Here is a 16410-nt window from a genome sequence, read left to right as displayed (position 1 = left end):
TTGTATGTATAGTTTCGTTTTACCCAGTTCGCTTTGTACGCACTCAATTCATCTTATTCAAACATTATTGTAAATATTTTAATGAAAACTTTTAGAATATGTATGTAACGAAACTGTGTTCGTATATTCATTTTGTGTGCCAATTTCGCGTATTTATTTACAGGTGGGGTCGCGGTCATCCCGAAGAATACACTGATGCTATGCATTTGGGAGAAGAGCGCTTTGATTCCATTGACTCAGATAAGAAACCACGCGCTGGTCAAATACTATGGATTCGAGGACTGACTCGTTTACAAACACAAGTAAGTGGTCTGTTTTTAGCCTCTGAAATATTGACAAATATATACAAATATTTATTAGTTACATAACAAATATATTTTTAATTACTATAGACCTAGAGTTTAGTCGATTTTTTAAGTATGATTTCACATCAAAATCTATTTTATTTCATTTATTTATAAATATATAAATACAAATATTATATTGAGCCCACATTCAGTAACAAATAATTATTGGATATTAGCTTTACTCATATTTAAAATTTTTTTTTCATCAAGTTATTTTCATTCTATAAGTTCAATTGTACTTTCCATGTATACAATCACATTAATATAATTACACGTTTAACAATCTATACTTGTATATGCAAATTACAAAAATGTATATGTTATGTACACATTTATAAATATAATGGCATAATCAAAAATACCGCGCCATATCATTCACATTTGTAAGATAAAACCATTTCTAATTTCCTTCTATTTACTTTAACTTCATTTAATCCATCTCATAATTTTTCTTTTGAAATTAAAAGCATCAGAGTTCGAAAATTTAAAAAAAATACGTGCAAAGTAAACTTAGTAGCTTTTATTCATAAAAATATTTCGAGGAGTAATGCATAAAAGTACAAATGCACATAGTACAAGTATGTATTAAATAACAATATTTGTTAAAGCAAGCGTGTAACTCCTCATTGCAGAGTTTTGATGATTTGCGTTAAACGTAATTTTTTTTTTAATTTTAATGTGTGGGTTAAGTGTAGTCAGAGCCAAGAAAAAATTACAATTTGAAATATTTTATTTTTGCCAGTAAATTATTTTATTTTATAATAGTAAAAACGTAGTATCATTGAATAAGATACCTTCTGGACTTGACATAAATAAAAAAAAAAAAATTAATAGTTTAAAAAGTAATGGCTGTTTGTGTGGATCCAGTTCCAAAGCTCCTTGCGGGGACGATCACTCAGCACTGAGATTAATCTAAAACAATCAGAGAAAAAAAAAAAAGTTTGACTAATATTGTAGATGATCTAGTGCTTGATCGATTTTTTTTAGTTAATTACAGGTTGGTTGAAAAGTTTTTGCACCCGAAAGGAAAAATACTGTTTTTGGTACGAAATATATTTTTTTATTCAATATAATCTCCCTTAATTTCAATACAATGATCCTTCAATAGTTTTATGTCATCCCGATTATGACTTTCCGGAAGCTCTGCAAAATATCCTTCTACGGCTTTAATAGCTTCTTCATTCGACGAAAAACGCTTTCCACGAAGGAATTGTTTCAGGTTTTTGAAGAGCTAGTAGTCGCTGGGAGCCAAATCTGGTGAATACGGTGGATGCTCAAGCGATTCGTACTTTAATTCGTTGAATTTTGTCATTGTTAAAACATTTTTTGAGGACGTGCATTGTCTTGATGAAAAATGATTTTTTTGTGAAGCAAACCAGGTCTTTTCTCACGATTTCTTTCATCGAGCTGATTCAAAAGGCTGCAATAATATTTTTGCAGATAATCAATCAACAAAATTCCTTTTTGCATCCCAAAAAACTGATGTCATAACCTTCTTTGCGGATCGTTGTGACTTCACCTGCAGAGAACAACCAGCTTAAGTCCACTGTAAACGTTCAATTTTTTTTTTGTTTTGTTTCAATTTAAGATCATGGTGGTAGATCCAAATCTCATCCATAGTTATAAAAAGACGTAAGAAATCGGTTTTATTCTGTTTAAAACGCTCCAAATTATGCTGAGAAATTTGTTTTCGATCCAATTTTTGTTGAATTGTTTATGTGTGCGGCACTAACTTTCCAAACAGCTTTTTCATATGTAATTCTCCACGTTAAATATGAAGTACTCATTCGTCTGAGATGCCTATGGCATTAGCAATTGCACGCTTAGTCGAACTTGGATCTTCACTAACTATATTATGAACTTGCTCAATGATTTCTGGTCGTCCTTCGCGTGGATCGTCTTCAAGTCTGATACGACCATGTTTAAATTCACCAGCCCAAAATCCAACGATGCGTTTTGAAGGTGAGGACTCCTTATACACTTCTATCAATTGTTCATAACTTTTCTTTGGGTTTAATCCTTTCAAAACAAAGAATCTTATCACTGCGCGATATTCAAATTTTTTCAATATTGAAAAAATACTCTGACACATCATCTTTAAACGGCTTGTAAACAAATAATTAATTGACAGAATGACTTGTAATTTTTCATGTGTTTTTACGACAGATATACCAATTAGAGAAAAAAGGAGCTAGTATTGCTATTTCTTGGTGAGCACTAATTACTTTTCAACCAACCTGTATCAATGGCGGCTTCAGAAATTTTTTTTCAAGAATTTCGAGAAAAACCCAACAGTTAAAAAACCTAACTGTTGAATATAAAAAATCGAAATTAAAAAAATACTTCAAACACTAGTTTTTTGTGTTTTTCAAAAAGCTGAATACATTTCATTGAAACCTACTTGATGGTTTTAGAGCCATAGTGGTCAGCAGTTCAAAAAACAGTTTTGAGAAACACGCATTTGAAATTTTATGCTTCGCTTTGTCTGTCGCTTGCAGCTGCTGCTAGCTACCTCGAACATTCTAGATCGCACGAGAACCTTTTGCTAATTTTTGAATAACTTAAAAAGTATTCGTCGGATTTATTAAAAATTCTAAAATATTATACATTAAGAAAATGAAAAAAAAAAACGATATTTTTTTGAAAATTCTGACTACCCCTAACACCATAAAAGTTTTGTTGTTCATAGAATAAATAGTAAATGTGCACAAGTTACATTCACATTCGCGTCAGTATCTGATTGCTACTGCGGGCAACAGTGAAAGTACACGCGTGAGTATTTCGTGAGTAAACGCACACCCATGCTATTGTACGGAAACCGACATTAATGAATATTTCCGAACTCTGCCAAATACCCCATATCCAGAAGGTTTTTTGTTTTTTTGTGGTTAGATATACTCGTACGTAATATTTTTTGTTATGGAATAGAAACGGATGGCAAAGTGAATTTTTACTTTTTAGTTCTGATTGCGCATAAGACAATTAGGTTTACTTTAGTTTAGAAATACCCTAAAATATTTATACTGGAAACATGAACTACACGTTCTGAGTTTGAACTACGAAAACAACAAAGCCTATGAACTAAATTCAAATAAAAATTTTCGGTAATATTTCCCAAATTTACTTTTATCCGTAATCTTAAACGGCGTACTACAATATTTTGCTATTTTTCTGGATGTTCGACTAAGATTTTATTTCAGTATTAGCTTCACCTTCCGGGTTTGGGGTACTTTTACTTAACATATATTTTATTTGACTCTTATAATGGTTCTTCAATAACGTATTTTAAAATATATATTTAGAATATTTATTTCTCTTATAAGTTGATTATATTAATATATTTACTCTAGTAATTTTCATAAGTTTAACCAACGTAAAATAATGTTTCAAAAATGTTATTTTATTAATATACATTCTGAAAGTAGTAATATGTATTGAAAAAGCAGGCGTGGCAGTTATGTTGAAGTTGAAAGGCATACGAGTTTTTCTCGAGATGTAGGAAAAATTAAATCTAGTCATATCGACACTATGCAGAGGGACACTATTTAAAAATATTTTGGATACCTTGTGAACGGTCATTGAAAAGAAAGTATATGTAAATATTTGTAATAAGTTTTGCTTTTCAGCCAGGAGTACTATGATTTCAACAACAGTTGATAATGTTATTAGTAAAAATGTTGGTGATTGGTAATAACTATTGTGCTCTGTGTGAAAAAATTAAGTTTAATGAGGAATAAACTGTTTCGAATGAATCCCAACTTATGGAGTAGTGGTAAGATAAAGAGCATTCATATTTTCCGCATTCGGCTGGTAAAACTAGATCCACAATGTATATGACAGATAAAATTTTTTTTTTTCATTTCTAAAATTTTGTTCAATAACGTTTTCATATCATCTTGTATAGTTTAAATAGTCCGTTTAAAAAGTCCGTCGAAAGCGAGAAAGTAACTGGGATGCGGTATAAATCATTGACTTTTTAGACATTCCTTGTGTTTTTCAATATTTTCTTGAGCACGTTAATTTATATTAAAATAAGAAGATCTACTTCTTACAAAAATGATCTCATAAGGATTTATTTTTTATCTTTTGCGTGTTATAATAATACTGCTTAATTCCAAAAACGTTGTGATGGTATCCTTTATCTCGCTAGTACTCCAAATTTGTTTTGTTTATCCCCGATTTTGTAAAAATTACGTCCATAATTTTCGTCTTGAATAAACATGCAGCATAATATTAAGCAAATATATTAAAGTATTTTGTTTTTAAATCGTCGTTAAATAAAGTATTTTCAAATTTATTAAATACACTAAAACACTACAAATATAAAATGCATAAAAATGAAAATAATGTACACATTCGCTCCGTACAAAATATTATTTTGTAAAATGCAATTGTCGAATAATATAAAATGTTCGTATTTTGAACTGTGACTAGATTATTGGTCGCTTTTTTGCTCTCATTGCAATTCTAATTTGAACGTTTTAAATGACAACACAAATTTTAAGAGTCGGTTTTTTTTTGTTTATTGTTCAATGTTAACGTCTAAAAAATATATAAAAAATTTATGGTAATGCTATTATGCATAATACTGCAAGGTGAACTGATAAAAAGTGACCAGTATAATCTTTTTCCCAACATACTGGAGATCCGCTGTAAGTGGGAGCATACTAGTATACCAATAAAAACACAATACATTATCCAATAAAAATACTAGCATTAATTTTTGCAAAAATTGGTAAGCACTTTTGTGAATATTATTACTAACTTAGTCTTTGTATCTTGAATTATTGAGCATATAATAATCATGAATAATACTTTAATTTAAATTGTTTTACAATTATACATACATTTTTATTATTTATAAAATTGTTCACCTGTATGCATAAAGAAATATAACAGAAGATATTAGAAGCTAGCAAAATGAGTATAACTTTGTTGGGATCATTAATATTGATAATTATTTCTTCACACGAGTGACATCAGCCCGATAACTCGAGTCAGACAATTTTCTGCATTCCCTTTCATATCACATTCTCTTACGCTTTATGTATGCGGTGCACAGAATTTTTTTTTGATTAACCATTTTTTTTTTGTCTTATTCTCGCTTTTCTTCAATAGTTCTATGCATATTTGCATATTACAAAGATAAAAGATAATAAAATCTAAATTTTCGAACAAGTTGTTAATCTTTATTTCAAACCGAGAGCAGTTGAAACCAAGGAACCGTCTTTCCTATTAGTTTCCTCGCCTACAAAACAGCGGTAGGGGCGACAAAAGAGTCGGTGTGTAAACCGGCACTATGATAAAACGTAAAACAAACACAACTGGAAATGAGTAAATAACTGATTAGTTCAGCTGTTATGATGAAAAGGATATTAAGGGTACTAGTAGTAGTAAATAACATAAATATTGCATTATGGGGTAGTGTGTAGTCACAGACATGAAAAAATTACAATTTAAATAATTTTATATTGGCCGGTAAATCATTTTATTTTATAATAGTAAACACATAGCGTCATTAACTTGACTTGACAGAAATAGAAAAAAAATTTATGATTTTAAAAGTTATGGCTGTTTGTGTTGATCCAGTTTCAACCGAAATTCCTTGAGGTAACCATCGTTAACCCTTGGATATTCATCTAAAATCAATCGGACACAAAACTTTGCTTGATTAGTAGATAATCTAGTGCCTGACTAAAGCCTTTTTTAATTAACAAAATGGCTGCCTCAGGAAACTTTTTTCCAGATTTTCGGGAAAAACCCAAAAGTTATTTGATTATAAAAAATCGAAAGATAAAAAACCTTCAGGCACTAGCTTTTCATGTTTTCAAAAAGTTGTATAAATTTAATTGAAATTTACTTAACGGTTTTTGAGCTACCGTGGTCAACAGTTAAAAAAAAAAATAGTTTTGAGAAAAATGCATTTGCAGTTTTATTCTCAATTTGTCCAGAGCGCCCCAGTGCACTTTGCTAATTATCAAATAACTTGAAAAGTATATGTCGGATTTACTTCAAAGTTTTATAAGATATTATAAACTATGAAATTCCAAAAAAAAACAATTGTTTGAAAATTCCTACTACCCTTAACCCCTTATTACAGCATTTAGATTATGAAGTTAATAAATTATGCACTTAACTTGGCGGGTTATACTTAAGTATTTTTGAATTTATTTGAAACTAGTTTTCGTTCTAAATACTTAGTTAATATTTATCTAGTTAATATTTATGTTCGTGTTTTAGTTTTCATATTTTCGTGAATTATTCCCCTTTTTCCTTATATATAATATTTATATAGTAGTGAAATTTAAAAGAGGAGGCAATGAAAATCATTAAAATTAACAACTTTTGTAATTTCTTTTTGTGTATCTTTACTCTCTTCACGCTCAAAACACGAGTATTCGTCTCTCTTTCTCTTGTGCTCTTACTTCCTCTGTATCTTTCCCTCTTTGCACACCATTGCGTCTACAACGAATACCTGTAGTACAAGCCTCAATTTGAAATTAAATATACAAATATAAGAATTTGTCAATTTTATTCCTTCTATTTTTAATATTTGACACATAACTTACATATTTAAACAAGTTTCCAATTTTCCTGAACAACTGGTGACGTACATACAAATAAATATATTTTCTGAGTGTATGTTTTTTATGATGTGAAGACATTTAAACTCATCTAAAGATCGATCCCTTATATGCATAAGAAAATAAAAATATATGACTTTTGAATTGAGAGAAATGTTTTTCGAAAGAAATTATGTTGAAAGAGTAAAATCTGAAGCACAGGTTAAGTTAATGTTTCTCTGAATTAACGGCACCTGAAACATGAAAAGCGAAGTGTTTTCGCTTACATTTATTTATCTCCTCACTAATCGGTATGGCCTAAAGCAAACCAGAAGGAATAGGATGTTTTTGCATTTTACACTATATTCAAGAAAGCATGTGCACTTCATAAAGATACCTCACATATTTAGCGATGTGTACAGTATAGTCAACCGAGCGACCAGAAATCAAATTGGGTGTATAAAGCATAGGAAAGTGACATGTTTAAACGTAAATATCTCGAAAACTATAAGTTTCCCGCGGCGATATAAATATATATATTCTTGATCTGGAGGATATCCTCTATTCGCCCATACCCATTTTATCCCCGAAAGCCTGGGACGGTATACTAAAGTTTTCCCAATGTATGAACCCATTTTCATCGTTTTCATTTGAAAATTGCCACTTGTTGCTAGTGCTAAGTTTGATTTGGATACCTTTTACTCATAACCGATATAATTTCAATACCGGTGATTTTATCACTGTGACTGAAAAATCGCTTATACCCAGTAAGTCATGACTACCGAAACTCCAATATATTGAAAGAATTATCGTATATAGAAACTAGAACATAGAGATAGAAATTTCTGGTAGTGGGTATTTAACCGATAGTTGGCTTGGATCCATGGATAAAATGATCCGAAACTCTTTGATTTGAGAGAGCGCTGTCAAATTCCACATTTTTTATAACATTTGCCAATGGTGCCACTAGTGAAAGAAATACGTTTTGAGATTTTTTAATGTATTTCTTGGGTATTTTTTGGTTTCCATTTTACAGAAAAATATACATAATTAAAATTAGTTTAACAAGCTAGATATCCTATGTGACGTCAAAATATATGTACATGTATATCTTAATCACAAAAGATTTTCAAAATCAACGTTTAAATCTAAATTTAAAAAAATATTTTAATATTTAAAAACACTTACAAGTTTTAAATAACCTAAACATGAACCTTATTTCTTTTTGATACACTATTTAAATAAATATCTTTTGATAATTTATTCGGAAGTCAATTGGGAATTCTAACCAAAATATGTATATACGTTGACAATTGGTACTGCTAAGCAAAACAATACTCTGCGACAAATTACCCGCTCTTTCTTGAAAACAAAACTATATTAAAACTTAATTAAAACTCTTTAAATAAAGATTAGAAATATACGTAAAAGTCACCAAAAAATCTGATCTCACAAATTACCCACTGATTTCGCATTTTATTTCTGCGGGATTTTTAGTGGTAGTTCATTGTTTTGGTTGTCATCTGTTCAGTAGCTCATGAACTCGTGGTTTTTTTTTGGCAGCAAAGTTCATGAGCTCTCTCAGAAAGCAAAGAGAGGAGTTTCGGATCATTTTATCTTTGCTTGGATCTACATACTTCTACTGCTAGGCCACAATATCAGTGATTAGTGAATTTTCTAAGCCCTTAGTTTACTATGGATGAAATTGACAACTGTACCAGCTAGATAACAGAAATTATGTGTGGTGATTTTTTAGTGTTGGAAGTAAAAATTGTAATTTTGCAATACTTTGCTATTTATTTTGAATGTATATATGTATGTGAGCACGTACTTAAAGACAAAAAGTGAGAACTCTGTTACCTTAAATTTTTTGAATCTTTTTAATTCTTTGTTTAAACAAGTACTTTCATGCTTCCTGATTTATTTTATATATTGTACGATTGAAATAATTATATTAGACCCTAAAAATCTTCATTTTATTGTCTTAAGTAATACAAAATGTAATTCGTAAAACCATAAAACATTCGTAATGACAAAAAATTTCGTGCAGGCCACATCTCCCTTAGCGGCATAACCATGCGCGATGTTGTTTCGTTGCTGTCTCGACAACGACCGAGCCATGGATAAAGGGATGTCCAACATATTCCAGTGTGAAAGCGCCTCAAATTTAGCGTTTTTTTTTTTTATAACTTTCCATTGTAGCCTAGGTAGGACAAAAACTAATTTTTGGGCATTTCAAATAAAACACCTAATATGCATTTTCCACACCACCTATGAGGTACGCAATGTGCGCGCTACCGAAGTTATTTTGAGTGCTCGTTTCTCCAGTAGGCCTTTATCACCCATTATAAATTTATTTGCATAAAAAAATAACAGTAAGATACAAACATATAAAATAAAATTAACAAAAGCAATATCACTTCATATTCCAGCATAAAAAATATTTACAACTATAAAAATACACATAAGTATATACAAATGCCTACATTTAATCCCCAAATTCTCATTTACATATAATATATGTACAAAACTTTCTAAAAACGTTCAAACTGTAGATTCTTTTAAAGCCGGTCGGTCTGTTTAAAAAATATTTTTTTTTATTAAAAACTAGAAGACCCCGGCCACGCCTTGCTAAGGTATAATTAAATTATATTGAGTAAGCAGTTTAATTTAGCAAAATGTTATAATCAAAACTAGTTTAGCATTTTTTTCTGTCGATTATCGAGCCAGTTATGATTTAAATAACTAATTTGTGCGACTGGGAAAATAATAATAATTAATTTTTTCCGTGTACAATAGAGCTGAAATTGGCTGGAAGTTTAGGGCATTTCGTATTTGGTTGCAGTTAGTATATGAAATCTAATTTCTATTCTGAAATCTAATTTCTATTCTGAAATCTAACTCATATTATACATATTTTATTATTATTAAATACTTACATTAAAATGAAATCATAATATTACCGTCAAAGTCGGTAAATTTAATTGTGGCGAGTAATTTTCAAAAATTAGTAAATTAGTGCGATAGAATTTATTCAAGTAACCACATTTCTGAACAAACGATGCTCTTTCAATATAGTCTATGGCTGTGAATGACGATGACATTCGTTACGCGCGTTTTTTAAAATATGCAAAATTAAATGTATTTTTTCAATCTTTCTGAGACATTTTCTTTAATATTTTTTTCCGTAAGAACCTTTTACAGAGTATTAGAAAACTACACACAAAAAACAGCCCAATCGGTTTAGCCGTTCTCAAGTTATGGCGTGACAACGGGAAACGGGTTTCATTTTTATATATATAAATTTAGCATTTTGTAACTACTAAAAAAGGAAGGTAAAACCTAGAAGTGGGAAACACACAAAAATTTTTATTCCTTAAATTGGGAATGGAATCTTTATTCAGAAGTTTAGTTACCAAATAAATCTTAATTCTAATAAAAAGAGCAATAACTATCTTTTGGTCATAGTCCTCATAACACAAGAACGGCCTAATATATTTAAATTTAGTAAATAGAATTTCTCCTACACTTATTTTATAACAATTTCTGTCAAATTCCTCAACAAATTTTATTTCTAAGTTAATATATGCAACAAATTCCTTAGGCGGCTTCACTACGTTGCATTTACCGATTTGGTTTTGGTGCATTCATCCGAAAGAATTTCATTTCCCAAATAAGGTAATGGCAGCAGGCAGGTGTGCATTTTGAAAATTTTCAAATAAAGATAGGCGCATAAATAACTAAATGCATTTTCTTTTAAAAAGTTAATTTTTAAACTACTATCTAAAGTGATGGATCTAACAGCAGAATTTTCGAGAAAGGTAATCCCTGGAAATCCTGCCAGAAAGGTCCTTTAAAAGGGAATCATTGCACACTTTAAAATGAAAATTATTGCTATGTTCTGAAATTACTGTAGCTACTGGTTCTAAAGGCAGCCCACAGTTATCTTTGGTTACGTAAATATCGTAAACCCCACGTTTTTCTAAATAAACTAGAGAATATGTAAAGTGTTACTCTACTTGTAGTACCTCCCCTACCTCCTCTAATCTGATCAAAAAAATGTTCTAAGCTGTCCTGGCATAGTCATCATTGTCTTTAAGTATGGAAATCCTGAGTGTGACAGCAATCACCACAACCGTCTTAAACTATATATGTATATTAATTAACCTTTGTTTCGTAACTTGTCTACGACCCGAATTGTATTTAAAACTTTTTCTGCCTCATCTAAAAATGTTTTTTGCTCTGGAGAACTTACAAAAATTTTTAGTGGGTACAATAATAATACAAAAATATTAAAAAAATTTATATAAAACGAATTTCGCTGTACTAATAAAACTCACACTCACATTTGAGCTTAAGGCTCCCGCGCTGTAAAGTGATAATATAGCAGAAGCGACCGTATTACTCAACATTTGAGACACGAATTTAACCATCATTTGCTGAAAGGTATTGGGGTAAATATGAGCATGGGTTAATTTATGCGCTCACCGATAACTCCAATCAACTTACGCTACAATTTTTAAAATTAACTTTATTTTTCAGAATTTGTAAGCAGTTTGACTACATTTTAATAAGTCGGGGCTATCATAAAAAAATATATTTCTTTTCCATTAATATAGAAAAAAGGCCGTGGCATTGAAACATCTAACCAATTAGCTAAGTTTTAGAAATTGGTACCCTGGTCGCAAACAAAATGGCAAGGAACTAGTCCTATAAATTGAAGTTGGGTAATGGCTTTTAAAATATATTGAGGACATCTCCTTTGCATGAACCTCTCACAAAAATATAAGCTAATGTGTTTGACAAAGATTCCCCACCTACTTATAAAGGCTGTTTTTTTTTAGAGGTATAGAACTTTAAATTACAATAAAACAACGATGGATTATTCGATTGACATGAATTTTATTTATCCGAAAGATAATCTTGTGGCATTACATTTTAAATATGATTTCTGGCATATGACCGCCACGGCTGGCTCGGATGTAGTCCAATCTGGACGTCCAATTTTCGATGACTTTTTCCAACTTTGTGGCCGTATATCGGCAATAACACGCCGAATGTTGTCTTCCAAATGGTTAAGCGTTTGTGACTTATGCGCATAGACCAATGACTTTACATAACTCCACAGAAAGTAGTCTAGCGGTGTTAAATCACAAGATCTTGAAGGCCAATTCACAGGTCCAAAACGTGAAATTAGGCAGTCACCAAACGTGTCTTTCCAGCTGTATGACATGTTGCGCCGTCTTTTTGGAACCACAGCTCCTGGACGTCATGGTTGTTCAATTCAGGAATGAAAAAGTTAGTAATCATGGCTCTATACCGATACACCATTGACTGTAACGTTCTGGCCATCATCGTTTTTGAAGAAGTACGGACCAATGATTCCACCAGCCCTTAAGGCTCACCAAACAGTCAGTTTTTCTGGATGTAACGGTGATTCGACATACACTTGAGGATTAGCTTCACTGCAAATGCGACAGTTTTGTTTGTTGACGTAGCTATTCAACCAGAAGTGCGCGTCATCGCATCATACGATAAAATGAACGTAGTGCGCGATACCTAATCCGCACAGAACCATTATTTTCGAAATAAAATTGTACTATTTGCAAGCGTTGTTCAGGCGTGAGTCTATTCATGATGAATTGCCAAACCAAACTGAGAATAAATCACTTGACGACCGATTTAACGTCGCAAGCTTGAACAGTATGCCAATTTAAAGTTCTATACCTCGAAAAAAACACCCGATACCTTGCTCCGTTATGGTCATTGCAGTTGTGACTAATCTAGATGTGCGATTATCGCCATAATCTTCTAGTCCTATCACCCTATCAAATTTCCTATTATACAATACTCTTAATTTGTAATGATGTTATGCTGCTTTAGGTACAACCTGGGTAACGAGTCCAATCTGTGACAAAATTATGTAAAGTGTTTTCTGTGGGAAAACTAAGTTGGTGCTTTGGGTAGCTGTAAGCAACTGGTGACAAAAAGAATACACTCTCAGCAACGGTTTTAACAAAACTATCGTATCGCCGACCGTGGTTTTGACGATTACTATTTAAATTACTAGTAATACAATCACCTAACAGAGGAGGAACTTTGCTGTAAACTATCTGAAGAGGATCTGACCTTTTTTTGTAAATCCTATTCTCTTTCCTCAATTTCTTCTTTCAGTCTGTCCCCGCTGTTAGACCCTTACCTGTTTGCGCGGCTTTTTCACTACTATTTGATAGTTCCTCCTCAAGAAGTGGAAGAGGCTCTAAAATTATCTCGCGAGCTTCCTTTTCTAAAAGCGGAAGGAGCTGCCTTTGCACCGTTTGCATTTAAGTCAGATTCTTCCATTTGGGGAGCGAAATCTTCAATAACCAGTTCTATGTGGTTTTCAAAAAAGAATTTGAGGCGTTAAATGGAGAATCGATAATTAAATTAATATCCGGAACGGCCTCGGACGCAAGTTTTTTGCGTGGCGCAACTTTTTTTCGCAAAAATGTGTTTAGGTGTTTCTGAAAGATTTGATGAGTCAACATTTACGCCTATTAAAAGAAAAAATATAAAATATAATAAAAGTTATAAAATAATATAAAATATCTGTAATAATAATAGTACAAAAAGTGCCAAACACATAAATTTTATTTTAATAAAGTCCTATCGATATATAACTCAGTTATTTTATAACTATCATAAATATTCAACGATAAGTCGTTACTTCAAAATAATTTAAGAATGAAATTTCGATATATCGAAAACTATCGAAACACATATTTTAACTTCTTATTATTATCGAAAAATTTTTCTTAACACTTTCACACTTAAATAAACGCAGAACTTCACTTTAAATTGCATTATTAATAGCACATCCCAAATAATTAATGATATGCGCACAGTCGTTCCATCGAAATATATTTAGGGTATTCACAAGGTGTCATATCGTCGTATTGTCTTATTTTTTTATGACAACAACACTGTTGTTGTTTCCCATACGACAAATACAACAGGGCGAGTTATACTTATTGAGTGTGCTATCCAGCTGTATCTGTTTACATTTTTATTGTTGACTTGAAAGTGAAAGAAATTAATAAATAAAAAAAATCCATCAATTTCCTTAATAATATGGAAGGAAGGCACGATATTCAGCTAAATTAAGTTGGAGAAAAGTAAAATATAACAAGTAAGGAAGGGCTAAGTTCGAATGTAACCGAACATTTTATACTCTCGCAAAGTCAAATGGTATACTCGTTTGAGATTTCTTTGTGTTTTTGGTTCGATTTAGACAATTTTTGGTCACAAGGTTGCATACTTTAAACGTATTATTAACGCAAAGTTTTACCCCGATATAATCATTGTTGCTTGATATGCATAGTGGAAAGTGAAAGAATCAGATGGAATTGAAAATAGTGTTATATCGGAAATAGGCGTGGTTGTAGTCCGATTTCGCCCATTTTCGCACTATAACATAGAAATATGAAAAGAACGTTGTGCACCGAATTTGGTTGAAATCGGTTAAACAGCTCCCAAGATATGGGGTTTCACCTAAAAGTGGGCGGTGCCACGCCCACTGACTAATTTTGAACGCGGTTCCCATAAAGTCATCTGATACCATCCCAGAGATAAAATTTAATGTCTCTGGCGTGTTTAGTACCGGATTTCACCCATTTTCCCACCGTCAATAGAAGTGCTAAAAACATTTGCTCCCAATGAATTTGGTTATTATAGCATTAGCGGTTTAGGAGATATGCACATAAAACCTATTAAAGGCGGGACCACGCCCACTTAAAAAAAAATTAACTGCAGATGCCCCTCCCGAATGTGATCCTGTGTACCAAATAACAGTCTTGTATCTTATTGCGGAGCTTAGTTATGGCAATTTATTTGTTTTTGATTAATGGCGTTTTGTGGACGTGGCAGTGGTCCGATTACGCCCATCTGCAATACCAACCGTCTCACGGTACCAAGAAACATGTCTACAAAGTTTCATAAAGATATCTCAATTTTTACTCAAGTTATAGCTTGCACAGACGGACGGACGGACACACAGTCACCCGTATTTCAACTCGTCTCTTCATCCTGATCATTTATATATTATATATATAACCCTATATCTAACTCGATTAGTTTTAGGTGATACAAACAACCGTTAGGTGAATAAAACTATTATACTCGGTAGCAACAGGCTGTGAGAGTATAAAAATATTTTGTTGTTTCTGTGGTTGCAATGTGAACCAAAATGCCGCAGTTTCAATATAAAGCAGTTTTAATTTTATTTTTGTCACTTTCCAGTGGCATTTTTGTATTCTTAATTGTTCATTACCAGCTAGTGAAGTGTAGAAATATTACATAATATGACATACAACAATTAAGAGGTGCACACAAGTGGCGTATTTTTAAAGCTATTGAAATACGACATAAGAAAAAGCTTGTGAATTGCCTACTTGTATAAAATGATATAAATTTCTATATATTGACAACTACCGAAACACATATTTTAACACTTTTTACATTCATCGAAAACTTTTTTAAATACTTTTTGGGTTTCTCCATTTTAACATAATTAAATATTTAACACATTTTTGCACTATTTAACGTTTTTTTTATACTCACCGTTCGAGATCCTTTCCCTCATTTGGAAACACTCGTCCTTCCTCGCTGCAACCAGCAACATACTTCTTCCATATTACTTTTGCTGGCATTTCGGCTGTAAAATAAAATAAATTTTTCTTATAAAAATTAAAGTATACTTATATGTACACAAGCTGCGTGCTGTTTTGTTATTTTTCGTAATAACGGCCGTTACAAATAAAAAGAAAACAAGTAAGGAAGGGCTAAGTTCGGATGTAACCGAACATTTTATACTCTCGCAAAGTCAAATGGTATACTCGTTTGAGATTTCTTTGTGGATTGGCTGATATTTTCGGTAGAAGGTCAACTATAGGCCACAAGGTGGCATACTTCAAACGTATTATTCACGCAAAGTTTTACCCCGATATAATCATTGAAAGAATCAGATGGAATTGAAAATGGTGTTATGTGGGAAATAGGCGTGGTTGTAGTCCGATTTCGCACAGTTTCGCACTATGACATAGAAATATAAAAAGAACGTTATACACCGAATTTGGTTGGCTGTCTAATTTTGAACGCGGTTCCTATAAAGTTATCTCATACCATCCCATAGATAAAATTTAATGTCTCTGGCGTGTTTCGTGCTTGATTTATCGCGCTTTTAGTAGTTTTTAACAGTACCGTTACATGGGGAGTGGGCGGAGTTGCCACCCGATTTCAACTATTTCCACACTGTAGGCAGAGGTTCTAAAAACATTTTCTTCCAGTGAATTTTGTTATTATATGTAGCTTTAGCGGTTTAGGAGATATGCACATTAAACCTATTAGGGGCGGGACCACGCCCACTTTCAAAAAAAAATTTAACTGCAGATGCCCCTCCCTAATGTGATCCTGTGTACCAAATAACAGTCTTGTATGTTATTGCGGAGCTTAGTTATGGCAAT

At 32.0% G+C, this 16410-nt stretch overlaps 1 protein-coding gene and 1 pseudogene across 11 annotated transcripts in view; one reads left to right on the top strand and one right to left on the bottom strand.

The window, feature by feature from the left end:
- Window positions 1–16410, top strand: part of PMCA (plasma membrane calcium-transporting ATPase 3) — a 205597-nt gene that overhangs the window by 56579 nt on the left and 132608 nt on the right. For all 11 annotated transcript variants that reach the window (XM_070112627.1, XM_070112626.1, XM_070112624.1 and 8 more), the window contains one exon: window positions 164–302. In XM_070112627.1, the coding sequence (XP_069968728.1) occupies window positions 164–302 (139 nt within the window). The remainder of the gene's footprint in view (window positions 1–163; window positions 303–16410) is intronic.
- Window positions 11793–13640, bottom strand: LOC138858136 (uncharacterized; annotated as a pseudogene).

The sequence above is a fragment of the Bactrocera oleae genome, chromosome X, assembly GCF_042242935.1.
Source record: "Bactrocera oleae isolate idBacOlea1 chromosome X, idBacOlea1, whole genome shotgun sequence".
Taxonomy (NCBI): Eukaryota; Metazoa; Arthropoda; class Insecta; order Diptera; family Tephritidae; genus Bactrocera; species Bactrocera oleae.
This window is presented reverse-complemented; position numbering and strand designations above follow the sequence as displayed.